Raw genomic sequence first — 25,818 nt, forward strand, 5'->3', positions numbered from 1 at the left:
AAACTCTTGAATAGATTTAGAAGAGACCGAAACCGCCACAGAACAGCACTTCCTCATTTATGCACCACAGAGCACAAAAACTCTACCGCCTACCATCTTGCTTCATTTCCCGTAAACATAGTTCCAGACTTTGTCGCAACATCTGACTTTTTGAGTTGCATTCACAGAATGTTAACAGATAAGGACTGTTGCTCAGAAGCGACAAAAATGTACAACAAAGTCATTTAAATGTTGACCAACCTATTAAAATATTCAGCTAAAAAAAAAAGAAAAGAAAAAAAAGTTTAATCTGCAATATATAAACATTTCCAACCTGCAAAAGAAACGCAATTTTTAACGAGATATTTCCTACAGTATTTTTGTGCTCTAAACATTTCTACAGACTATACAAAATGTCATTGTAGTCTAAATACTGTATTGCTAAACACTGCAACTACAATCCTAAGAATTGACTAAATATAGCATGCACTGCATCAGGAGCAAGCCAGGGTTCGTAGTCATTAGTCACTTTCACTAGTCAGTCACGAGATTTGAAAATAAAAATAAAATAAAAAAATAAAAAGGCACAATTTTCTAATATTAACTGATGGGAAAAAAACAAAAACAATAAAGGTTAATTTGTTCCAGTCTTGTGATTTTATTCATGACAAAGCAAAACAGTAGAATTTATTTAAACCTTTAAATGACAAGAAAACAACTTTCCATTGTACAAATCTTGGAGAAAAAAAAGCAGAAAAAGCGAAAGAGAAAAAAAAGCAACAAAAAACACAGACAACATATTTTAAATCTGTTACAGCGTGAGTGCAATACTGTACTAATATTTGCACCAGCTTCGAGTGGCAGTAGTATTGCCTTGTTAAGGAAATGCGCCCCCTTGTGGTACACATGAATGACAACCCAATTTTTAAAAAATTACACAGTACACAGTGCATTGAAAACATTGCAGTTGTCAATGTGTCATAGTACTGATCTATACCAATGTGCGCATGGTGAGATAACGTTAAAAAAAGGGCGGGAAAAGTGCCCTTGTACAAGTAAGTCTAAACGTGCTTCCAAACAGGGGTTGTACACAACATGTGGCTAGGTTTTATCTTCCACAACAAAAAAAAAACAATTACATTTGTATGAAAATAAACACAAAACATTTTATTGGATAATACATTGAAATTGATCAAATGTTCTACTTGTCATGCATTCCTCTCCTTTGTCGAGTTTCCCCATTCCGGAGCATGAGTTCTTTGTTCTCGTCACATGAATGGGGAATTGGTTGCTAAAATGTCAAACAAAGTATATTTGGTTTGACACGATATAAAAACACAAAATGTTTGTTAGTCACCAACCAGATCATTTCTAAGACTGAAGTTACTTGCACGTGAAATGATATGAGATGGCCACTATGTAAAAAAATAACTAAATACTCACACTTCAGTTGGAAATAACAGGGCTCACAGTATGGTTTCTTGTTTCGGACTCGAACCTGTACTGCAGTGTCTGTTTTTCCAAGATATCGCTGGCAGCCCACACACTGAGGAGGCGGGAGAAGTGAGAAAACAAATGAAGTCCAGATGACAAAAATAGAGGCCTTTGTTTTAATACACACACATATTTGACTTTTTATATTTTAAATAATGACATAACAGCTATAATAGCATAATAGCTACGTGAGCACTTTAGGCAGAGATCTCATATGATTGCTAAGAGAAACTCGTCATATTAAGGTCTTACATAGCTGAAGGTTACAAAAAGGTGAGTCAAGTTTACGTCTACATTCTAATTAGGTTTGGTCAGCTCAAGTTAAAAGCCAACTTCCCCCTTGTGACATTTTGACAACTGCCATCTAAAAAGGACAAAGTTGACAGGCACAGGTTTCTTCCTCCTCACTAATCAAGAGACTGAAACTTCAGTTCTACACCACCGCTGATCACGAAAATGGTATAAATTAAAAAAAAAAATGTTTGTGGAAACTGTACTCAACCAAAACCAACCATTTTAAAGGCCCGTGGGGAAAAAAATCTGTTAGCATTTAATAGGGTTGTTGTTATAAGGCTGATGTTCACTATGTAACACAGCAGACTACTAAAAAATAAAATATAAAAAAATCGCAATCAAAACAAATAATCTTTTATCACGGTCAAATCGGTATTAACAGTGGTGGACTATAACATTTGGTACCTGAGCCTTCAAGTGGGGACTTACCCAGGAGGCAACTATGCCATCTGGAGCACTTCAGCATTATTATTTATCTAACATGACAAAAACTTAACCATTTGAGTAAAATGCAATCATACTGTATTAGTTTGTCCAAAATCATGTTCTAGCACTGGACGTTCTTTTACCAATAGTAATTTCAGTAAACTGCTTTATATTTATATATGAAGATTAAAAAAAAAAAAAAAAAAAAAAGATGAAAGTTTCCTTCACAACTTTACAATTGGTGCCGTGACCCGGATACCACCCTCAGACAGCTTTAATCATAGCTGAGCAGTGCATGGAGCAATTTTCAGCGTGATTCTATCACAAGTGTGTACACGGTGTGGAAAGGACAACTATACTCGTGAGCCACTCTTCAACCCAGTGGGAAAAAAATCCCGTCATCTTAAAATGAACAGAGGAGAGGAAGTGAAAAGTGCCATTGAAATCAGAGTGCATATTTTTCCGGTGAGCACACCACAACAACCCCAGAGCTTGTTGACCCTCTCACCTGAAAACAGGCAAAATGGAAGCAGAGACTAAGGGCTTCAATAACCATGGCTGCCCCACTACTCAGGTGACCGTCACACATACAGCAAGTTCTCCTTCCACTGACCGTCCTGGGGCAGCACACGACGCACACAAAATAAAATGACGATGATGGCAAAAGGGTTCGACCGTTTGCGTTACCTGCCGGGATCAGAGTCTGCGGGTGTTTTTCTCTGGGATGACCTCAATCCGGTATTGGAACCGGTTGACGCGTTTCTACTTGGGCCGCAAAAACCTGCAGCGGCCGAATGTGGTCGGGTATAACCCGCCGTGAAGGTTGAACGAGGCGTTCCGAGGGCGTCGAGAGACTCGTACCTGCGAGCACAAGAGGCGCCGCTGATGATCATATAGCGTGACAAATGACAAATGACAGCACCTCAACCTCTTAAGCGGCGTTCCGATGTAGATCGGCTCCTTGTAAAAAGTGCTGCTGCGCTGCTGACGTATCCAACTGTTGTCAGTCAGAAGCTGAGTTCTCTTTTTCATCTCCTCCAAGATTTGCTGCCTCTCGAGCTCAGCTTTGGAAACAGACTCTTCTTTCCTTTTTCTCACATCACCTGGAACAAAAAAATAAATAAAAATGGATTGAGCATATAACAGGAAGAATATGTGGAGGACCAAAAAGTGCCAAAATTAAAAATTAATTAATTACTAAAATAAATAAATGAATAAAAGTGAAAATAACAGATATAAAAAATATAATTCAAAATTTAAATACCAAAAAATTATTATAAATGGAAATAAAAGCAAAAAAAAATAAAATCCATATATGAATAAATACAAGTAAAGAAAAAAAACCAACAAAAAATATATAAATGGAATTAAATATCAATCTATAAAATAAAAACGCTCTGCTCTCATATTTATTTATTTCATCGGCGAACAAGGAAGCCTCGCCGGCTTTTTGCAAGGCAGATTGCAATGGTGGAGTCCAACCCAAGACACGCTTAGGACCGCCCCCTAATTTGAATAACATTTCATCCTGACAGAGCGTCTGCAGCATGAAATACATGTGAGAGCAGAGCGTTTTTATTTATTGATTGATATTTAATTCAATTTATGTCTTTGCTTATTTATTATTTATTTCCACATTTATTTTTTTAAACCTTGTATTTTTTTTTGTATTTTTACTTTTATTTATTCATATATGGAAATATATATTTTGTTGTTGTTATTTCTATTTATTTTTTGTATTTAATTTTTGAATTATATTTCTTATATCTGTCCCCCCCCAACACACTTTTATTTATTTAGTCATTTATTTTTTAATGTTGGCAGTTTTGGTCCACCATAAGAATATAGATAGTTTACAAGGAGAAGTTGGGCTCAACACCTTTTGGCTGTTTGTATGAACCAGATAGCGCTGGAGTAGACATCGACTTCGCCCTAAGGGAGAGGAAGAGACTCAATATTTTGCAAACATTGGCTGAAAGACTTGAGTGAAATAAAATGTTGCAAATAAAACATTAGCTGATAAGGTGGCCAAGGAAGGGAAGTCCATTTGTTCTGACCTGTGTGCAGAAGAGAGCTGCGCAAAGCCAGAGGTGCCGTCAGCCCTGAGGTGTCATATCGGCAGCAAGTTGCCAGGAGGGAGGGGGGGGAGAAAAAAAAAAAGTCAAATGAGTCGGCTAACCAGTCTAAAGTCATATTGTGCCAATCAGCATTCTTTAAAAAATTTTTAATATCAAACAGACGTAGTTGATATGAAATATGCGGCACAAAAATAGGGTTTTACCAGTCCTGTGTGCCTTTATGAGGTTTAAACCCGAGTTCCTCAGGGCTCTGCTCCTTTATTTTTGTCAACCCGCGCGGATGAACCCCCCCTGGAGGGGTCTCAACATCGTTGCGCATTCCAAAGTTATTCTGAAACAACAAATTACATTTCTGTAGAAACTCTTGACACATGGTATCAAGTAGGCTGCAAATAAATACATTTTAAAACGGGGGGGGGGGGGGGGGGGGTGAGCAAGAAGGAGAAAAAGGAGAGAAACAAAGAGATACAGAGAGAAGAGAGCGAGGAGAAAAAGAAAGAGGAGAGAAAGAGATTGAGAGAGGAGAGAGAGAAGGAGAAAAAGAGGGAGAGGAAGAGAAAGAAAGAGAAAAAGAGGGAGAGGAAGAGAAAGAGAAAGAGAAAAAGAGAGAGAGAGAAAGAGAGAGGAGAGCGTGGAGAAAAAGAAAGAAACAAAGAGAAAGATTGAGAGAGAATGACAGAGACAAACAGAGAAAGTGAAAGAAAGAGAGAGACAGAGAGAAAGAGAAAGAGACAGAGAGAAATAAAGAGAGAGAGACAGAAAAACAGTTTAATTTGAGACCTTCCATTTAATCAAACATTGGTTCATTAAACCATTCCAGCATGGATGACTTCACCCCATTGATGAGAAAAAAAAAAAAAAAAAAAAAACGAAAAACACATGCAGGATGCATGTAAACCGTTTGGCCACACAGGAATAAGCATCTCAGACTGATACCCTCGTTTCCAGAAGTAAATGTAGGCCTACATCAAATTAGAAAAACAACTGTGACAACCGCATCAGAGGCAACCCTCCTAACACACCTCCTCAATTGCATCGTGTTTCGCCTTCTGCCACTCAGCCTGCAGCCTCCGCTGATCTCGCTCATATTGCGCCTGAAACGCCACAACAAGCACAAAAAAAAAACATCTCGCACGCGATTGCGATTGCATCTTCACGGAATTCTCCAGGCTGCTGGTTGCCATTTGTACCTGCAGGAGGCGCTCTTGTTCTTCCTGCCACTTCTGCTGACGCTTGTGGTCGCCTTCCAGGTCCCATGACCAGCCGGATGAGGAGGGGGTGAGGGATGGCACCTGGAGCTGCACAGACAGACTGGACATGATCGCTCACACACACACACACAAGCCTCCTTTTGTCAAATGGTGGAGACTTACATCTGATATTGCAGATTCAGAACCGCCTGTGTGAGGGGGGGAAAAAAGTGACAATTAAAAGAAAAACTGAACAGATTAATAATCAGTAACTCATTCACTGCCATTGACGTGAAAAATTCATTTGAACTATTTCTATTAGTTTAACATTTTTTTTTCCACTTTGTTAACAAGAGTATGAAAACCTAGAATTTTTTTTATTGTATTTTTAGAACGGATATAAAATCGTGAGTTAACCAGGAAAGTCATGAGACAATTTTTAATCACCTGACGCCCCTCATTTTTAATAATTGTATTCTTTTTTTAAATATATATATAAAAAAAACTTTCAATTTTTAATATTTTTCTTTAAAGAAAGGATTATTAAAAATGAGGGGCGTCAGGCGATTACAATTTTTTATCGTAATTAATCGCATGACTTCACTAGTTAACTCAAAATTAATCACACATTTTACATCTGTTCTAATACAATAAAAACAAGTCTAGGCTTTCATACTCTTGTTAACTTAAGTGGGAAAAAAAATTTAAACTAATGGAAAAAGTTCAAATTAATTTTTGACGTCTATAGCCGTCAATGGCAGTGAATGAGTTAAAAATCATCCCAAAGTTGTTTGATCGGGTTGAGGTCAGTCAATTGTTCCACACCAAAACACCAGCACAGACTTGCCCAAAATGCCTTGTTAGATCATTTAACTTAAGTGGTGCTAATACGTTGTCTCTATTTATTTTTTTTTTTTACTAATGATGAGGCATGCAATGTGTGATTTCATTGTCCCACCTGCACTTTTGTTGAAGCAATTCACTGAGTGCTTAAAAAACAAGAATGCTCAATAAAACAAGGCTTAAACCTTGTAGACAGTTCATTTTAAAAGACCGAGCCAGTCATCGACTCCTCCTAATCTGGGATCATGATGCCAGGATCTAGAAATATGTGCATAAATCAATGTACTAATATAGCCACAGTTTAATGTTCCGGCAGGTGAAACGCATTTCAAATAAAGTATTGCTCCAGTGTGACTTAATTCAAAGTGGATTTGCTCAGGCTCAGTTGTTGAGTCACAGAAAAACAAAAGTTTAAACGTATGTTAAGAAGAAGTCTTAAAAGCTTTTCACACAACGTGTACATTACCGCATAAGTAAACCCAAGAGCCGAACCCTGCAGAGCCTCACACTTTTTTGTGTGTGTACTTTTTCAGACTCCATTTTTAGACTTTATCTTTCTGTCAAATTTACGACATTTTTGGCAATTCTATGGACATATAGTAAATTTTCTGACTTCCCTTTTTTTTTTTTATATATAAATCTTTTATGACTTTTTTACATTCTACCTTTTTCAATTTTCTGACATTTTTGGCCATTTTGTAGTCATTTTATGAGTTTCTTTTTTTGGGGACATTTTCATGGTTACTTTTTCAAGATTTTCTGTCTTTTCTGAAAAAAAATTTCAGACAATTTTTATTGACAATTTTTATGGTCAATATTGTAGACATTTTATGGTAATTTGGGGGATTTCGTCTTGTTTTTAGGCATTTTATGGGTACACTTTTTGAACACTTTCTTTTCTGCCTTCATTCAGTTCAGATGGTAATTTTAAGGTTTTCTTCGTTTTTGGACATGTTTATGGTTACTTTTTGAAGATTTTCTGAAATCAATTTTATAGACATTTATGGTCATTTTTGGGATTTCATCTTATTTTTAGCCATTTTATTGGTATACTTTTTGATTTTTTTTTCCGGCCTTCATTCAGTCTAGATGGTAATTTTAAGGATTTCTTTGTTTGCAGACATTTTTATGGTTACTTTTTGAAAAATTTCTTTCCCGTCTTTTCTAAAACCAATTCTCTGACATTTTTGGCAATTTCATGAACGGTTAATGGCAATGCTTTTCTTGTTCCTTTTTGGACATTTTATGGTCACTTGAAAAAGTTTTAAAAAGCAGCTAAAAATTTCATTTACCTTTCATTTATTATTCTGATAACGTAAAAATTTGAACTGTGACAATTTTTGAATATTTTTTAAAATTATTTTTTGATGTAAATGATTAAATCAATCTAAAAAAAAAAAGAAGGAAAATATGTAAATTTTGTAAAAATGCATTTTTTTAATTATTATTATTTTTAAGAGATCAACAGGGAGCCACATGTGGCTCCACAGCCGCAGGTTGCAGACCCCTGGTTTAAGCAAACGTAACGCACACGTGCATGAAGCATCACATTGGCTCATACTGGACTCAAAAAGACCATCATATAAGCTCACCCTTTTTTGCATAACGTGGAACATCCATGGTACGAGGCCCAATTTGCAGGACAGATGCCATTTTCTCCTCCCACGGGCTGGAGCTCATGCGTGCCGCCAGATCGCCATCAACAGTCAGGAACTCGTCATCTGCGCACAGCTGGCAGAGCTCCGCTGGGCCGCCTGTCGCGAGAAGGACGGCCGTCAAGAAAATGAAGATAGATAAGGGCACACACAGCACAACACAAACAAGGTACCCCGCTTTAGAAATGATTTGCTCAAACCAAATGGAGTCAGAGTGCCGGGAAGAAGGCTGCTGCTCCAAAATGTTAATGCCCCCAATTTCCAGAAAATGCTTCTACGCTTGAAAGAGTTTCATCCGTAAAATATTTTTTTTTACTTTGAATAAAAGTCTTTTTGACTGCATTGTTTTGTACTATTGATGTGCAGATGTCTCCCCCCCCCCCCGCCCCGCCCATTCATGCAAAAAAAGTCTGCAGCTTCCACAAAACAAAACAAAACTCAACTGTTGAAAAATTTATGGATGATCGGCTTCTAAATATCTCTCTAAAAGCCATGTTAAACATACAATAAAAACTGGAATCAAATCTTAAATATCATATCAGGCTAAATGCATTATGATCTTGCCAATAACAACATTTGTGCAAAACTTCCTAAAATCTTATTTAGGTCAAAATAATACAAGAGTACAGACAAACATTTTACCTGGATGAGCACATTTGACATTTTTTGCTTCAGAAGCTTCCCAATGTGGCTGGAAACCGAAGTCCGGTCTCCTGGTTGGTAAAGGAGCGAGACAAACCTTCATGTCTCTGTGGTTTACCTGAAAAACACACACACAAAGCACATGCGTGCGCACACACAAACTTCAAGTTGATACCCACGGATCCAATGTCATGTGCTTCCGGACGGAAATTAGATACTTGAAGGGGACTGTTGTAGAAGTAGAGCAAATTTAAAAGTAGGCGAGTCGCTACTGTACATGAAAAAGTCTCGTTTATTTAACTTCTCATTTTGTCTTTAATCTGGCTCAGTTTGATCAATGGGTAATATTACTGCGATAACGTACTAGCGTTGACGATGCTGTTTGATTCAAAGATGACTTAAAACCGAATCGTTGAAAATTAGCTAAATCATGAAATTGAATTTTGTCTTCTGGATTATTAAAAGCTGCTGTTCTTATGTTCTGTTGCATCCAGATGTTATTGTGCGTTGTAATTTTCCACAAGTGGCAGAATGCTGGATGGGTGGTTTACAAGAATAAACCAGCTACTTAATTGTGGCAATTAACTCATTCCCTGCCAATGACGGCTATAGACGTCAAAAATTCATTTGAACGATTTCTATTAGTTTTACATTTTTTCCATTTTTGTTAATAAGAGTATGAAAACCTAGAAAAAAAGTTTATTGTACATTTAGAACAGATATAAAATTTGTGATTAATTGTGAGTTAACTATTGAAGTCATGTGACTATTACAATTAAAAATTTTAATCGCCTGACGACCTAATTTTTTTAAATCTGTTGTAAATGTACAATAAAAAAAATGTCTCTAGGTTTTCATAATCTTGTTAACAAAAGTGGGAAAAAAATGTTAAACTAATAGAAATAGTTCAAATAAATTTTTGACATCTATAGCAGTGAATGAGTTAAGCACAAACTATGAATGTTAAGTTTTTGTTAAAACGGATTTAGAATCAGTATATTATTATTGTTGTCTGAATATTTTGCACAGGAATTATTTGTGAATAAATTAAACGTTTGTTGGGTTTATTGGATTAAAATCGGAATAGTCCTAAATGACTGGGAATAAAAAAAAAATTAATTAAAAAAAAAATCAAGATTAGATTTTTGGGCCCTATTGCCAAACCCTATATTTGTCAAAGATGTTAAACTGATCAGCAGCAATAATTAAACATACCATGGCGATGTCACTTGGCAGAGTTGTGGGTTCACTGCGCTGGGACTGAAGCTGACGGCAATTGGTCCGGTCAGACAGGCTCGTCCACTCTACCTCCGCTAAAGCGGTCCGCTCGACACGGTTGACTAACTGCACTGGATCGCGATGGTGCGGAACTCTCAGATAAGACGTGGCGGTCTGTCTTTTGAGGGTAGCACTAGCAGGCGGGGAAGGAGTGTCCCCTCCTTCACTAGCCCTCGTCAGGCTCTGGTTGTCGTTTACCTGAGTGAAACCCACATTACGTCAACAGAAAAGAACAGCACAAATAATAAACGCGCATTTATAGCCTTGGGGACGCTAATAAGCAAGATATCAAAGACTTTCTGTCAACTGACACGGCTGCGTATATTATTAATGAGGGGAAAAAAGTAGGTAATTCATTCTCGCATCTCACAGACCAAAGCAGGCCATCCACGTACAAAAAAAAAAAAAACACTCATTATGTTAACTGCCATGAACGTAGTCCCGCATTGATGTCCAGACTTGTTTAATAATGAGCGATTAAACATAACCACATTTTGGGTCAGGGCAGGACATCGTTCCTGTTTGATTAAATCAGAGGGTGAAAGTCAAAGTCAGGCAAAACCATCTGCCTGTGATAAGAGGAAACAACAGTAGTCAGAGCACAGGCCACACTTTAGTGAGGATAATGGGGCGTGACTTGCACAGGTACAAAATGGAAGCCCAGAAGCACTGATGTGTAAACTTGCTTTGCTGTCTGATTGTTTTGTCGAGAGTTCCAAAATATATTATGCAGGCAATTTTCACTGCAACATCGCAGACCTAATAGTAGGCTAGAAGTTGGGTGGATGTAACAGAATTCTGTTATAACCATTTTAATAACAATAATAAATAATTAAAAAATCTGATTTATATAGCGCTTTTCTAGACACTCAAAGACGCCTTACAGTAGGGATGTAACGATAACGGCAATATCGTGAGATTGTGATATTAAAACTGCCATAATATGTCACGATACTAAAAGCAGCACATCTATTAAAAAAGTCGTTTTAACTATTTATATTAATTACCTTTTTTTTTCCACTTTGAAATTATTATTTTTTTTGTACATTAACAACAGATAGAAAATTTGTGATTAATCGTGTCTTAATTTGTAAAGTCATGCAATTAATTACGATTTAAAAATTTAATCGCCTGACGCTCCTAATTCTTAATCATCAATTTTTTTTAAATGCAATTAATTATTGACTTCAACAGTTAACTCATGATTAATCATAAATTTTACATCTGTTTTAAATGAACAAAAAAAATGTCTCTAGGTTTTCATACTTTTAACAAAAGTGGATTTTTTTTTAACCTAATAGAAATAGTTCAAATGAATCTTTTACGTCAATAGTCGTCAATGGCAGTGAATGAGTTAATTTATATTTGTGCAGTTCAAGCACCCTCTGGTGGCTAGTTTTTTTCCCGTGTAGTTTAATTTCCATAAGGCATGTTTTGGCCCTTCTATGTTTAAGATGAAGGGGAACGTAAAATGCTTATGAAGCGAGTCAATATGTTGGAGGAACTCAATGTGTTAGCAAGTGCGGGCCTCAATATTAAGTGTTTTTAGAGATTGCAGATTGTTTATATGTATTGCTTTTTTTTGTAGGAACTAATTTTTTTTACAATATTGTGACTTTTTTACATCACCAATCTCCCCATAATATTGTGATAATTATCGTTTCGTGACCATATTGAAATGATAATAATAATAATAATAATACAGGCACCACAACACTCACATTGTACAGTGTGGACGTCCTGGACTGCTTGGTCCCAAAGGGCCGAGCCGTGATGACAGATGAGAGGCGGCAGGAACCGTCAGACCGTTTGAAAGCACGAGGAAGGCTGGCTGAGCACGACCAAGAAGCAGCTCTGGTCAAATACTTTCTGGCGCCTGCGGCAACCCGACATCCACTTTTGTCTCCTGACATTTCCGAAGGGCTTTCACGTCGCTCCAGTTCAGACAAGGGTTTCTGCTCGGAAAGGTCTCGGAAAGCAGCGGCGCTATCCGATGGAGGAACTGCGCCGAGAGAAGAGATTTGGGTCGCATGTTTTTCTGACCGACTCGCGAGAGTTACAGGATGAACAGGAGAAGAAATGTCTCGAGCTTTGAACCGAGTTTGGGAGCTAAAAGTTTTCTCCTGAGTTGGCGGGGTTACTGCTGCTCCATTTAATGCCAAAGACGCAAATTGGTTTTCCACTCCCATGATGTTCCAATCAGAGGCCGGCACCGTTCCAACTGAGCGCGTCTGAATGTCAACAACCAGAAAAGAGACATTACAGCACTGATATTGCAAGTGAAGTAACGATTTGTAATCTTCGGTGGATATTGCACACGACTATTTGATAAACTTGAATATACATAACAGCAGTTTTTTTTTTTTTTTTTTTTTACAATGACAACATTTGACAATGTCCCCTTTAAACTCAAGTCACAAGATTAATAAAATACTGAATTAAAACAACAGCAACAAAGTACGAACCTACACTTTCCTACACTTTGTGCAGCCATGGAGCGTGTGGAAGATAATTTCAACACTAATCACGGTTTTACCTTACTTACCATTATGGCTCACACTATTGATATCTTCACCACACATTGTTGAAATGTAATCGTTACCATGAAGTCAATCCTTAGAAAGACATTTGACTCGTATAGCCATTCTCAGCATTACAAAGTTAATATTTTGTCTCCAATTAATGTGATAACTAGAGCTGTCAGAATTAATCCATTACTTCACAAGTAATCGATTATCAAATTAATCCACAACTATTTTAATAATCCAGTAATCGTTTAGAGCCATTTTTTTAATAAAAATTGTCCAAATGTCTGATTTAAGCATCTCAACAGGCATTGTTGACTAATTTCTGTTGTCCTTCATTGAAAGAAGACTGATTATATTCCGTGTTTAATTAATTTGCAAACATCTGTTTTATAATTTGGAAAACTGACCGAACCGGTAACATAGGTCAACATTGAGGCAGTTGTGCTGAAGAAGTTTTACTGAGCAACACAATTTTATTCGATTGCTTTTAAGATGTTTAGGAATTAAGGTTTTTCCTGCCATTTTTTGGGGAGCTTTGTTTTTTTTGTTTTTTTTTCTGTTTTTCCTGAATATTTTTTTCGGTTTTACTGAATATTTTTTGTCTGTCCAAAAAATATTCAGAAAAACAGGCTGAAAAAAATTATTCAGAAAAACAGAAAAAAAATATATTCTAAAAATCAGAGCTGGTGTTCTGCTTTTCGGAGTAATTATTTTTTTTACCTCTGAACTCCAAGTGACTTGTTGCAGACTCGCTAATAGCGGAAGCGGACACTTTCCCGCATACCTCCATATGCAATAAGATGGTCATGTTTACTTACTGGCTCTCAATAATGGAATGAATGTTTTTACTGTATTGTGGTTTGTTCTCTCATCTCTGAGGGAAAAAAACTTTAAAAAAAACAAAAAAAAAACTGAAAAACAAAAAAAATATTTTATAAAACTGAAATAAATATTCAGAAAAACAGAAAAAAAATATCTGAAAAACAGAGGGAAATATATATTTAAAAAATGGGGAAAACATTTAAACTGAAAAAAACAAAACAAAGCTCCCCCAAAAAATTTGTCAGAAAAACTGGACTTTTTTTTTTTTCTCTCAAGTGAATACAATAAGCTTCCATAGTTGTACACTGTGCTGTTGACAAGGTGTGATCTAGCTTCAAAAACATTACGTCAAATTTTAACAAACATTTGCAGTCACAGCACGGGAAAAAAAAAATAAAGAAGAAGAAGTCAACTTTTACCTGAGCGGGGGAAATGTCATGGTGGCTAAAAGAAGAGGCGGGGCTAAAATGCACCTCAGTGGCATAGCTTCGAGCCAGCGGAGCTCGACTATGTGTCCGGAGAAAAAAGCTGGAGAACTTTGATGGAGGAGAAGTGGAGTGAGAGCGCGGGGCAGGGCTGTGCCTTTGTGCTGACAGCTGCTCTCTGGGGAATCGGGATGTAATGGAAGAGGAGTGAGAGTAATGAAGGCGGCAGAAAAGATGGAGGATGTGTCACATTACTGGAGTTCACCGTGGCATCCAGACAAGTGAGGTCAGCAGCCTCTCGCACAAGTTACAAAACATATGGGCACATTTTGCTGGCTATGCCTGCAGCTTTTTTATTTTTATTTTTTTACCCCTCCAACATCAACTTACCTTTCTAACTGCACAATGCGGTGGGTTTCCTTCTTTTCAAGGTCGTTCACAGCTCCATCGGTCATCTTGTTGATGACATGTTCTCGGTCGAGAGACTTCCTGCGGAGATTGGACTTGGTGTTCCTGCGATGGTTCTTCCACTTTGTCAAGGCCTGACGTGGGCAAACACGGTATAAATATTAGGGATGTTTGATACCACGCAAGTACTCAACTCGAGTTGTAGTACATAATGTCTCCATAAAAAAATTTAAAAAAGCAATGAGAGCTCATTTTAAAGATTACTTATATATCCCAATTAGGCTTGGGGAGTAACGGAATGCATGTACCGCCGTTATGTAATCAGATTGCAAAAAAAACATTACAGGTAACTTTTATTAAAAATAAGGATTACAATTACGATGAGAGAGAGAGTGCGAGAAAGAGAAAAAAAGAGCAAGAAAGAGAAAAAGAGAAAGAGAGAGAGATAAAGACCGGTATTCACTGGAACTTACTCGGAGCGAAAGTTTGAGCTAAGAGTCCAGCGGCATGCTACGCGCTGTAGCTTCTTGCTAGCTAGCCCGCTAGCCTACAACCATAATGTGACCAACCATTTTGCCACTTTGCTGTCAAGTCAAAATAACATCACACTTGCTCATGTCTCAGGTTACAACCAATCACGGCGCAGCTTCAGAAAACAGGCGAGGTGTGATTGGACGTTGCCTGAGCTCTGAGCAACTGTGATGTCATCTTCAGTCGACAGCAAGTGGCAAAATGGCCGCCCCCTGACATGGATAAAAACAGCTGGATTTTGCCTCATAACTTATATACCACACGTGTAATATCAACTCATTCACTGCCATTGACGTCAAAAATTCATTTGAACTATTTTTATTTTTAGATTCACATTTTTTCCACTTTTGTTAACAAGAGTATTAAAACCTATAATTGTTTTATTGTACATTTAGAACAGATATAAAACTTATGATTAATCATGAGTTAACTATTGAAGTCATGTGATTAATTACAATAAACATATTTAATCGCCTGAGGCGATTAAAAAAAAGAAGAAAAGATTATTAAAAATTAGGAGCGTCAGGCGATTATTTTTTTTTAATCGCAATTAATTGCATAACCAGTTAACTCACAATTAATCACAAATTTGATATCTGTTCTAAATGTACAATAAAAAAAATCTAGGTTTTTATACTCTTAACAAAAGCGGAAAACATTTTTAAACTAATAAAAATAGTTCAAATGAATTTTTGACGTCTACTACCGTCAATGGCAGTGAATAAGTAAATCAGGACGTCATGTTGAGACGAGAATAATAAATAAATATAATTTATTGTAAAGACTTGCGTGTATTAGTTACTTAGCAGACAAGACGGTACGCCTTCTGCAAGCCCAGCTTTAACGCAAATCAACTTAATTCCTTGTAAACGTACATCTTGCCACCGGACCTCACTGTCCCTGCTCGCACTGTGGCTCCTCCATTTCTTGTCTTGGCTCCATTTAACTGCACCAGCGGCCTTGCTTGAAGAACCTTTTTCTTCGGAAACCTTGCGTGAAGGGTAAAGCGTTGGGATGTCACTCAATGATTTGCTCCTACTGCGCAGAAGAAAACACAAGAGAAAATGTATTACAATATTATAAAGTTAGCAATGAAGTGGTTGGCAACATCATCCATGAGAAACGACAGTTGAACGGATGTCGCATTCTTTTCCAAGGAGTATTTAACAGGCGGAAAAGAAAGATTCCTTGTGTAAAAGTGGATATCAAACTTTTTCTTCATTGTAAAGAAAAAGTGGAATATAAATCGTTTAAACCCGGATTAAGAGCAGAGAAGAAAATGTCATGCTAGCATATTAGCACCATCTACTGGCTAGCTCTCAAACGTTGCATGAAAACAAATCCATGCTTTGTACAAAAACAAAAACAAAAAAACTCTCCAACATGATAAATAATTGAGAATTGTTCTGAAGAGGGCGACTTTAAAGCAACTTGTAATAGTGTAACTTGACTGACTCATATCATTACTGAAAATGTGTTTTGGGTCAGCTTCTTGTAAAAATACAACATTTCTGCATAGTGACCTCTATGAAGATGTGGATTGGATTACTAGCAACGCCCAGTTAACATTTATTCACTGCCATTAATAGCTACAGATGCCAAAGATGAATCTAAATGTGAGGGTTGACAGTAAATGAGTGTTAAAATGCTCAAGTTACGCTTGCTCATCAGCTATCACTAACTGAATAAGAATTTGATCAAAAATGGTAAATTAAGATTAAGCCGTCACCAGACACCAAATGTTTCACACTGTGACAAATCATGTAGTACCTGCTAAATGAAGTCTCTACTTTTCCATTTTCCTCTTTTTGTTTCCTCCGTAGGAGAGGAGGTGGGAAATCGCCTTTGGGCTGCTGCCGTGTGGTTTCCATCCTAAATACTTGCTCAGCTTCCGCATCACTTCCACAACCTTCGGAGCACAATATCACATACAGATGAGGGCTTACGTTGGCGCGTGCTGCCTTTTAGCTGAAGCAAGCACACGGGGACATGCACAGTTTTTGTTTCTATTACTGTTCAAGTGATCCGCATCCTACAGAGCTGTATTCCTAATATTTGAGTCACTTTTTTAACAAATTGAGATGAAAATACAAGCGTAAGCTACTGTGCAAAAATCGTAGGCATCGTTAAAGATTCGCTGTTTTAGCAATTCCATAAGATGTAACGTAAATATAAGTGGGGAGCGCCATTTGTTCGTCGTCATGCTCTTTACTGCAGCAGGTTACTTTCTGGTTCATGAAGGACGACTAACTAACCCGGCGATTCTTAGGGGTGTGGCCCAAAAAAATTTTTTTTAATTCTCATAAGAATCGCGATTCTCATTTAGTACGATTCGGAATCGATTTAAATGTCCCAAAATAGATTTTATTTAAATTATTTTCTACTGTCTTCCCTTTGTTTGTGTGTGCCTTTATTGGGAGTGCTGTTCATGTTGTACCCGATTTGGCCATTTAAGGGCAGTGTGGTTCCACGCGGTCTAATACACTGTTAAATTGTAGCCACATTAGAAAGTAGAAGGAAAGTCACGATCAAGTTATTCCAATAAAAGTTTTTTTTTTTCCCCAGCGTGGAGCCGTTCTTTTGAGTGAGAAAAGTGCCGCGAGTAGCGCGCTAATTAGCATTAGCGAGTCAGACTGGATTCCTTGCACATCTATAGATTGAAGCAAAAATCATTGTCAATCAAATTCAAAATGTTGAATCATAATCGTTCTTAATCGAAAATTGATTCTGAATCGAATCGTGCACCCAAAAATTGGAATCGAATGGTGAGATTCTAAGATTCCCACTCTTAGTGTTTCCATTAGCATTGTGGAAAGTGGGTTATAGTTTTATATAAAACTTCAACTTACAAACACAATGAGTTACGAGAGGCTGTTTGTAAGTCGAGACACATTAGATAATGTTTTATCACATACAAAAAATATTAAAATCAAATAAAATTTTATTAAATTAAAATATATTAAAAATAATTACATAATCTATTATATACAGTATACCATCTACATAAATTTGAAAAATAATTTCTTATGATTTTGTTTTATACAGTACACCATAATAAAAGCACCTAAAAAATATTAACTTGCAAGCACAAGACGGTAATTTATGACATTGATGGACAGTCAACCTTTGTTCGTGTCTGTCAAATCGAAGTTCATAACTAGGAATTGGAAAATCCAGTCAGATGGAACAAGGCTTTGAGGGGACTGTGAATAAAGTGAGAATAGAAGCAAAAACAAAACAAAAAAGACAAACAATGCGACACGGGAGTCTGGTTCAATCTGGGACAGGAGCACGACAACCTGTGAGGAAGTAGAGGACAGGACAGGACGGGACGGGACAGGAGGGTTTCTAGTGAGCCTAGCAGTGCAACTAGACAGTGGTGAAGTGGAGAAAATGCTTTACAGTTATATATAAAAAAAAAAAAGAAAAGAGAGATAAAGTCCAAACTTGCAATGGGTGTCGTCTCAAGTCACTTTTGAAAATGTGCTGCATAAAAGCAAAATCATAACAAGCAGATGCTTGAAAAGAATAAACTATAGTACAGACATAAACGGACCAGCTGTGCTCATTTGAGACAGGTTCGTTATGGACTATTGACTGCTCCGAGTACGACCGATACAAACACGCACCTTCACTGTTTGCACGAGGGGCTCTGAACTCCGCGGAATCCAAGCCGTCCACCGAAGTCGCCCTCTTATAACTCATTTCCCTCCCTGGATGACTGCACTCTCCGTAGGCAGCGTCTTTCACAAGCGCAGTCCCGCCCTCGTCGAGAGACTGACGGAAGACGACAGCGTTAGCCGTTTCGCTCAAATACACAAAACGACAAATGGATCCGACCTTGGACAAAGCCAATCCTAACAGTCCTTCAAAGGCCTTGAAGTTGAGCTGAGCACCGTTGTAGCGATCGTCGAGGTAGGCCTTACGTCCCAACCAGTAGACCGTGATAAGAACCTGAAATTGAAGAGACAAACGAGGGCAATCACTTAGAAAATGTGGAGCCGAAACAAAGCAAATTCCATGTTGGAAGAAAAAGCTTGCCATTTGCCAAATTTATTTGTTACTCGGCTTGCAAGAGTGCAAAAAAAACAAAACAAGTTTGCTACTTTTGGAAAATATGTATTTTCGGCAGACGAAAGACTGTGACCTAAAAAAAAAAAAAAAGACGAAACCAAAAACAGACACCACCAGTATCCTGCATGAAGATATCACAAGGTGTGTGTGTTTATTTTTTATTTTTTTAATTTATCAACTCATTCGCTGCCATTGACGGCTATAGACGTCAAACATTCCTTTAAAGTATTCATATTAGTTTAAAACTTTTTTTCCAATTTTGTTAACAAGAGTATGAAAACCTAGAAAAAAATTATAGTACATTTAGAACAGATATCAAATTTGTGATTAATCGTGAGATAACTATTGAAGTCATGTGATTAATTACAATTGAAAATTGTAATCGCCTGACGCCCCTAATTTAATATTTTTTTCTTAAAAAAAAAAAGAAGATAGATAAGAAAAATGTCTAGGTTTTCATACTCTTGCTAACATAAGTGGATTTTTTTTTTAACTAATTGAAATAGTTAAAATTCATTTTGACATCTAAAGCCGTCAATGGCATTGAATGAGTTCAAATAAAACAAAAAAATCTTTTAACGTTGCCGGAGGTTCGACAAGACAACGTTTTCTTTCCTTGAGTTTTTCTTACCCAAATTGAAAAGGAAGCACGCTGAAAAATATCTCGGCAAAAGCTGCGCCGTTTCATGATCAAAATTTCATATGGAAAATAAATAAAACGGGATTATTGCGCACATTACTTAGTTATACAGAGTGTGAGTAACGTGGCATCAGCACAGAACACTGCAGACACCTTTGAGGAAGGAAATCCCTGCAATATAAGTCAGTTCCTGGGATGTGTTGTTTAGACTGTTTAATGGTTTAACATGACTTTTACGCAATATTTTATGTCACAACTGCAGTCATAATTGGGGAGGGAAACCTGCAAGACCAACAAGCCAAGTGGGGAAAAAAAAAGAAATAAAAAAAAATACTTTCTCTCAGTGCACTCCACTGCTCATTAATTTTAGAATGAGAAATTATTATGATTAAAAAACTGGTTTCATACTAGAGATGTGATGAAACATCTAACATTGAGGAGCATACCAAACATAACATAACATAAAAAGTGCATGAAAGAATACCTTCATCTAACTGGATTTCAATGGACACAAATTGACCCCAATTGCCTAATAGAAAAAAAAGAGACTGGCCACTAACAAAGAGCCTCATTAATGTGTGCATGTGGTCAACCAGTGTGTGAATTCAAATGAGGCTTCTGACGCAACTATGCGGCTCCACCAGCTGAAAAACATGTAAAACAACAACCGTGCATGCGAGTCGGCACGTCCGTTTCAATGCCTCGCAATCAAAAGTTCATGTGCTTCCTGCTGGGAGAAGAGAGGCCACGTTATAATTCTATACAATTTAAAAAAATAAAAAAAACATATTATGGCACCTTTATTCAATATATGCAAATTAGATGGCAGTGCTGCTGCTACAGGTTGGAGATTAAAAGCGTGGTTTTCAAAATGTGACAGAATTGAGAAATCTGGAAAAATAAAGTCAAGTACATTTACTTACATTTTTCAGTCTTCGACTGCTGTCATTTCGCCTACAATAAAGAAAAAAAAATATTGTCTGAAAAAAATGGATCATGGAGACAAAAAAAAAACATGCAAGTCCCTCATTTACATGGCACATTTTTGTATCCTTACAGTAAAGCAATGCTTCTTTTTTATTGGTTTCAAATCTTCACAAAATATTAGGGGTGTGCAAAAAAAAAAAAAAAAGATTCTCATAAGAATCGCGATGGTTACTTTCTGGTTCATGAAGGACGACTAACTAAACCGGCGATTCTTAGGGGTGTGCCCCAAAATAAAAAATAAAAAATTCTCATAAGAATCGCGATTCTCATTTAGTACGATTCAAAATCGATTTTAAATGTCCCAAAATCGATTTTATTTAAACTATTTTATACTGTCTTGCCTGCCTGTGTGTGCCTTTATTTGGAACGATGTTCATGTTGTACCCCATTTGGCCACTTAGGGGCAGTGTGGTTCCAAGCGGTCTATTACACTGTTAAGTTGTAGCCACAGAGAGTAGAAGGAAAAAGTCACAATCAAGTTATTCCAATAAAAGTAGTTTTTTTGCAGTGTGGAGCCGTTATTTTGAGTGACAAAAGTGCCGCGACTAGCGCGCCAATTAGCATTAGCGAGTCGGACTGGAGTCGATCATTACGATTCTTTGCACATCTATAGATTGAAGCAAAAATCATTGTCAATCAAATTATTTTGAATCAAAAATCGTTCTTAATCGAAAATTGATTCTGAATTGAATCATGAGACATTCAAAGATTCCCACGCTTACAAAATATGAACAGGTTGAATAACTGAATTTACAAAGTTAAGGAGCATTGTGTGTTAGTCTAATAGTTATTTTTTATTTTTTTGCCATACTAGAATGCGATGGCAGGTGGTTGCATAGGTTGGGGGGGGGGGGGGGGGGGGGGGTCGTGTGATCCTAGGGATTATTTAATAAAAAAATAAAAAATTAAAAAAAATTAATTTTTTTTTTATATATATATATATATATATAAATTTTTAAGCCTTTCAGACATGTTTTACATCTGTAAGATGATACAACAGTGTCGACAAGCGCACCTGGCTATTGCTCGAGTTGACAGATCCTGCAGGTCTCCCGGGTGAAATAGTTGCGACTCGTTCAATCCCAGTTCCCCACAAGCTTTTAGAAACACGTTTATGTTATCCTGTGGATCAAAACAAAGAAACATGAGCAACTGAAGACAACATTGTAACCCACTTGGAAATCGAATGTGTGCCAAATCCACAATTAATTTAAATTTGTAAAATGAAAATCACTACATTAAAGATGAATCAACACGAAATGTTTTACAAATTGCTGGCAAAAAGGACAATTATTGCTGTACATTTCTAGACGTCTTTGTAAATGTGGTATTTGTGCAACTGGTCATAATGTGGCTGGTCATCGCGCGCACACTTCTGCGCACTACAAATTGCCTGTGGACACGTGTAGTATATTTCATATGAATGGGTCGATTATTTGCAGCGTACGTCCACTTTCACCCTGAACATCTCAACCACATAAGCCTCGACTTTTGGCCTGTCTATTTATCGGCCTTGCTTGTTGGCACGGCAATTGATTTCCCCCCCCCCCCCCCCCAACCCCCAGCTTGCTTTGGGCAGTTCTACAAATTTGAATTAAACCGTGTACACAGCCCGGAGCCAAGATCAGAATCGAAATCTGGCTGCGTTAAAAACAACTTAACATATTCAGACGTTGGGATCGTCACCCTAAAAAGGACGATGACAACGATTTGCCCAATTGCAGCTCAATTTCTCCCGAGGCGTTGGACAGGAAACTACAACAAATGTCAAAGCTCCCTCGTGATTAGGTGCAATCCTACTTGAATAGTCAAATAAGCATATTTGCCACAAGCTTAAACTGGAAATATTGTTTCTAACACTTACCAAGCCAGCGATGGGAGTAGCAAGTCGGTTCAGTTTCTTAATGATTCCAGGTTTTAACTGGTTGATCAGGCTAAGAAGAAGAACAAAACAGCATAAACCCTTCAGCAACATTTTATCAGTAAAACAACAAGCAAGGAAAAAAAAATAGAAGAAAGCCCATAAATTCAACAGCTACTCACTTTCCATCGTTGGGAAGTTTGTGCTTATATAGCAGTATCCTATTTAAGCATCTCAATAAGTCTGACATGTGTGCCTCCCAAAAAAAAAAAGCACTTTGATCACATTCCTTGCAGTATGCAAGGACTGGATTTTAAATCTACAAAATGTTATACCAAAAAAAAAAAAAAAAAAAAAAAAACATGCATTAAGCGTATGAAGAAGGAAAAAAAAAAAAGATTCTCATAAGAATCGCAATTCTCATTTAGTACGATTCAGAATCGATTTTAAATGTCCCAAAATCGATTTTATTTAAATTATTTTATACCGTCTTCCCTTTGTTTGTGTGCGCCTTTATTGGGAGCGCTGTTCATGTTGTACCCGATTTGGCCACTTAAGGGCAGTGTGGTTCCACGCGGTCTAATACACTGTTAAGTTGTAGCCACATTAGAGAGTAGAAGGAAAAAGTCACCATCAAGTTATTCCAATAAAAGTAGTTTTTTGCAGTGTGATGCTGTTCTTTTGAGTGATAAAAGTGCCGCGAGTAGCGCGCTAATTAGCATTAGCGAGTCAGACTGGAGTAGATCATTACGATTCCTTGCACATCTGTAGATTGAAGCAAAAATCATTGTCAATCAAATCATTCTTAATCAAAAATCGATTCTGAATCGAATCGCAGGCCCAAAAATCGGAATCGAATCGTGAGACATTCAAAGATTCCCACCCCTATTTAGCATGGCAAGTTTTTCAAAAGTTTATCAAAACTTGGTTCCAAAACTTTGATAGGATCTCCAGGTAGATGCCACGATTACATATAAACAGAACACGAGGACTCACTCGCAAAGCAGGACTCCATTCTCAAGAGCTGCTCGGAAGTCGCCGCAGCCAAAACTTTTTCCAGTTACCTCCTAAAATACAAAGCAAGACAAATTGTGTAGTTCAAAATACCAGAATACTTTATTGATCCCAACAGGAAGTTTGGTCTATGGTCTGCAAATTCTTCAATGCTAACCAAAAAATGTTTAGTTTAAAAAAGGACCAACTGCTGAAGCATCATTTTTATCAATCCATGCCACATAAAAAAAACAAAAAAAACAAGAGCTCACAACAAATTCAAATATCAAATTCTCCCATCACAAACGTGACGTCACACGCAGCACATTAAGTCAAAAAGCTAAACTGCTTATTTATGCTGACAGAGCTAACATAAGACACGATAAATATCCTATCATTTATACAGTCTCAATTACTGCCTGAGCTTGAAGCCCGGAAAAACTACAGAAGAATTGTTGTGGAAATGTAACACGTGACGGGAGAATGGGCTCGTAACTCAACAGGCTGTAAAAGAATGCAAAAAAAAAAAACACAAAAAAAAAACACTATTACTTCAAGTGCAGAAAAGTGAAATAAACCCAAATTATTAACGAGTGCAAACGAGACGATGGGTCTCAGTAATGAGGACACAAAATGGGATTCAGCTCCACAATTAACAAGAGGGCCTCAAAAGACTATTCTTTTCTTCATCCAGGAATCTGCAAACACTTTGTGTGTGTGCGGTTTTTTTTTTTGGGGGGGGGGGGGGGTTCTTAGTGGCCTTATTAATAAGGCAGTGCCAGTGGCAAGCAAGATTATGCTTCCTCGATCACAAACGGATGCCACTTCAACATGCACATGCATTCATATCAGCAGTAGTTATGCCCCGAAATATATATATATATATATTTTTTTCAGTTGCTGCTGGGACCTGGGTCCCCCCCCGTTATATGCAAATTAATCTATTAACGACCACTAACAATACATGCCCCAAATACAATTCTGTAGACGAGTGGAGAGGAGTGGGTCCTTGTGTTGCTGTGGATTGCACTCCCCCCTCCCAAGGCGGATGCCCTGGGGCCACAGCCCTGTTGGTCTTGCCCTCTGCACGCCCCTGGGCAATACCACAATTATTTATGCAAATCAAGTTGTCGTCGTAATCTACTGAGGTTACGGCACCAATCTTAAATTGGTCAAAAATCATATTAGACAATGAATGTCTACTTGTTGACTGAAAGCTGCAAAGTTACCAGTACATCCTAAAACTGCAAAAAATACCTATATTTTCCAGACCCCCCCCCAAAAAAAGCTATTTAACTAATTCACTGCCATTGACGGCTATAGACGTCAAAAATTAATTTTAACCATTTCTATTAGTTTCACATTTTTTTGAGTGTGACAACCTAGATTTTTTTATTGTACATTTAGAACATATAAAAAGTGTGATTAATCGTGAGTTAACTATTGAAGTCATGCGATTAATTACAATTAAAAAATTTAATCATCTGACGCCCCTAATTTTTAATAATCTTTCCTTTTCTTTTTTTATTAGGGGCATCAGGCGATTATTATTTTTTTTATATTGTAATTAATCACATGACTTCACTATGAATTTTATATCTGTTCTAAATGTACAATACATTTTTTCTAGGTTTTCATACTCTTAACAAAAGTGGAAAAAAAATGTGAAACTAATAGAAATAGTTCAAATGAATTTTTAATGTCAATGGCAGTGAAGGAGTTAACTATTTAAATCCAACATTGATCAGCAAACTGAACTGTTTCATATTTTTAATCTGAATAATCCCCTCCCACAATTTACAAAGCACTATTTCACAAATTCTTGATGGGGTTTGGCACAGGGTCTATTTAGAACAACATTCACCAACTAATTAGAATCAATACGCCCTGGTTTCCCCTTCTGCCTGATACACGCACGCGCACGCGTCCATCCTTTTATTGGGCATGAATGCAAGATTGGCATGGACTTGCTGCCAACCGGCACAGTGCGCGTTCTCATTATGATCCGCGAGGACAACTGACAGTTGGTCAACATTTACTAGGGTTCGTTCATTTGAATTGATTGGTTGTCATGGAGTTGACGGTTTGCCAAAATGTGCGATGCTTGGACAGCAAGCCAGTTCAAGAAAAGTAGAGCACTTGAAACCACACCAAATACAAATACATTTGTAACAATCACTCTATCCAAAAAACAGTGCAGCAAGTTTGATTGAGTAATACACAATAAGCAATAATTACAGAAATTGTAGTATGCATGAAATAATAAATTAATTTATCCCGTCATCATAAAGCACACTTATCGGGTTTCCCAACGAACGAAATAAATGTGCACGTGACCGCTTGTGATTTTTGTACGAACAAAATAAAGCAGGGCAAAATTAATTGAACATCTCACTCACCTCAATCCAACGCTGAGCCTCATCGAAGGCATCCGCGCAGCTGAAAGTGCTTTGCTGGCGCCACTCCATTTTTTTTGCTTTGGCTCCCAACGAGCAAATCACACAAGTCCACAAAAAGTGCACGCTGGCGCACACAAGACAAACATTGGCAACAGCGTTTGTGCCTCACCGGGCAAAATGATGGGATCAAAGTTGTATTGGCGTTAAGCGCTCACCAGTTTGTGTTCCCCGCTAATTGGCGTCCACTTTGGTCAAGGAAGTGCTCGTGTTA

At 37.4% G+C, this 25,818-nt stretch overlaps 1 protein-coding gene across 3 annotated transcripts; it reads right to left on the reverse strand.

Moving 5' to 3' along the window:
* Nucleotides 1-587: 587 nt before the first annotated feature.
* Nucleotides 588-25,818, reverse strand: LOC147176733 (uncharacterized). 3 transcript variants are annotated; one of them, XM_086072423.1, is made up of 26 exons: nucleotides 25,763-25,818; nucleotides 25,548-25,671; nucleotides 23,152-23,222; nucleotides 22,159-22,228; nucleotides 21,310-21,416; nucleotides 20,231-20,261; nucleotides 18,434-18,547; nucleotides 18,223-18,370; nucleotides 16,364-16,502; nucleotides 15,469-15,631; nucleotides 14,045-14,196; nucleotides 13,649-13,832; nucleotides 11,601-12,110; nucleotides 9,817-10,077; nucleotides 8,602-8,719; nucleotides 7,897-8,058; nucleotides 5,645-5,670; nucleotides 5,462-5,569; nucleotides 5,294-5,365; nucleotides 4,475-4,602; nucleotides 4,251-4,295; nucleotides 4,073-4,125; nucleotides 3,122-3,296; nucleotides 2,881-3,054; nucleotides 1,423-1,525; nucleotides 588-1,270 (listed from the first exon to the last, which is right to left on the reverse strand). In XM_086072423.1, exons 2-25 carry the CDS (start codon nucleotides 25,614-25,616, stop codon nucleotides 1,426-1,428), a joined length of 3,180 nt encoding a protein of 1,059 aa, XP_085928549.1. In that variant the 5' UTR covers nucleotides 25,617-25,671; nucleotides 25,763-25,818; the 3' UTR covers nucleotides 588-1,270; nucleotides 1,423-1,425. The 3 variants fall into 3 exon arrangements, with proteins under 3 accessions (XP_085928549.1, XP_085928548.1, XP_085928551.1); XM_086072422.1 differs by having other exon boundaries at nucleotides 25,548-25,802; XM_086072425.1 differs by lacking the exon at nucleotides 5,294-5,365 and having other exon boundaries at nucleotides 589-1,270; nucleotides 25,548-25,802.

This window comes from Leptonotus elevatus, chromosome 3, assembly GCF_054856555.1.
Source record: "Leptonotus elevatus isolate MCC_2025b chromosome 3, RoL_Lele_1.0, whole genome shotgun sequence".
Lineage (NCBI taxonomy): Eukaryota > Metazoa > Chordata > Actinopteri > Syngnathiformes > Syngnathidae > Leptonotus > Leptonotus elevatus.

Coding starts and splice junctions, on each gene's coding strand:
- LOC147176733 (XM_086072423.1), bottom strand. CDS start 25,616: ATGGAGTGGCGCCAGCAAAGCACTTTCAGCTGCGCGGATGCCTTCGAT. Junction 21,417..22,158: donor CTACTCCCATCGCTGGCTTG/GTAAGTGTTAGA, acceptor TTTGATCCACAG/GATAACATAAACGTGTTTCT. Junction 5,366..5,461: donor AACAAGAGCGCCTCCTGCAG/GTACAAATGGCA, acceptor GTGGCGTTTCAG/GCGCAATATGAGCGAGATCA.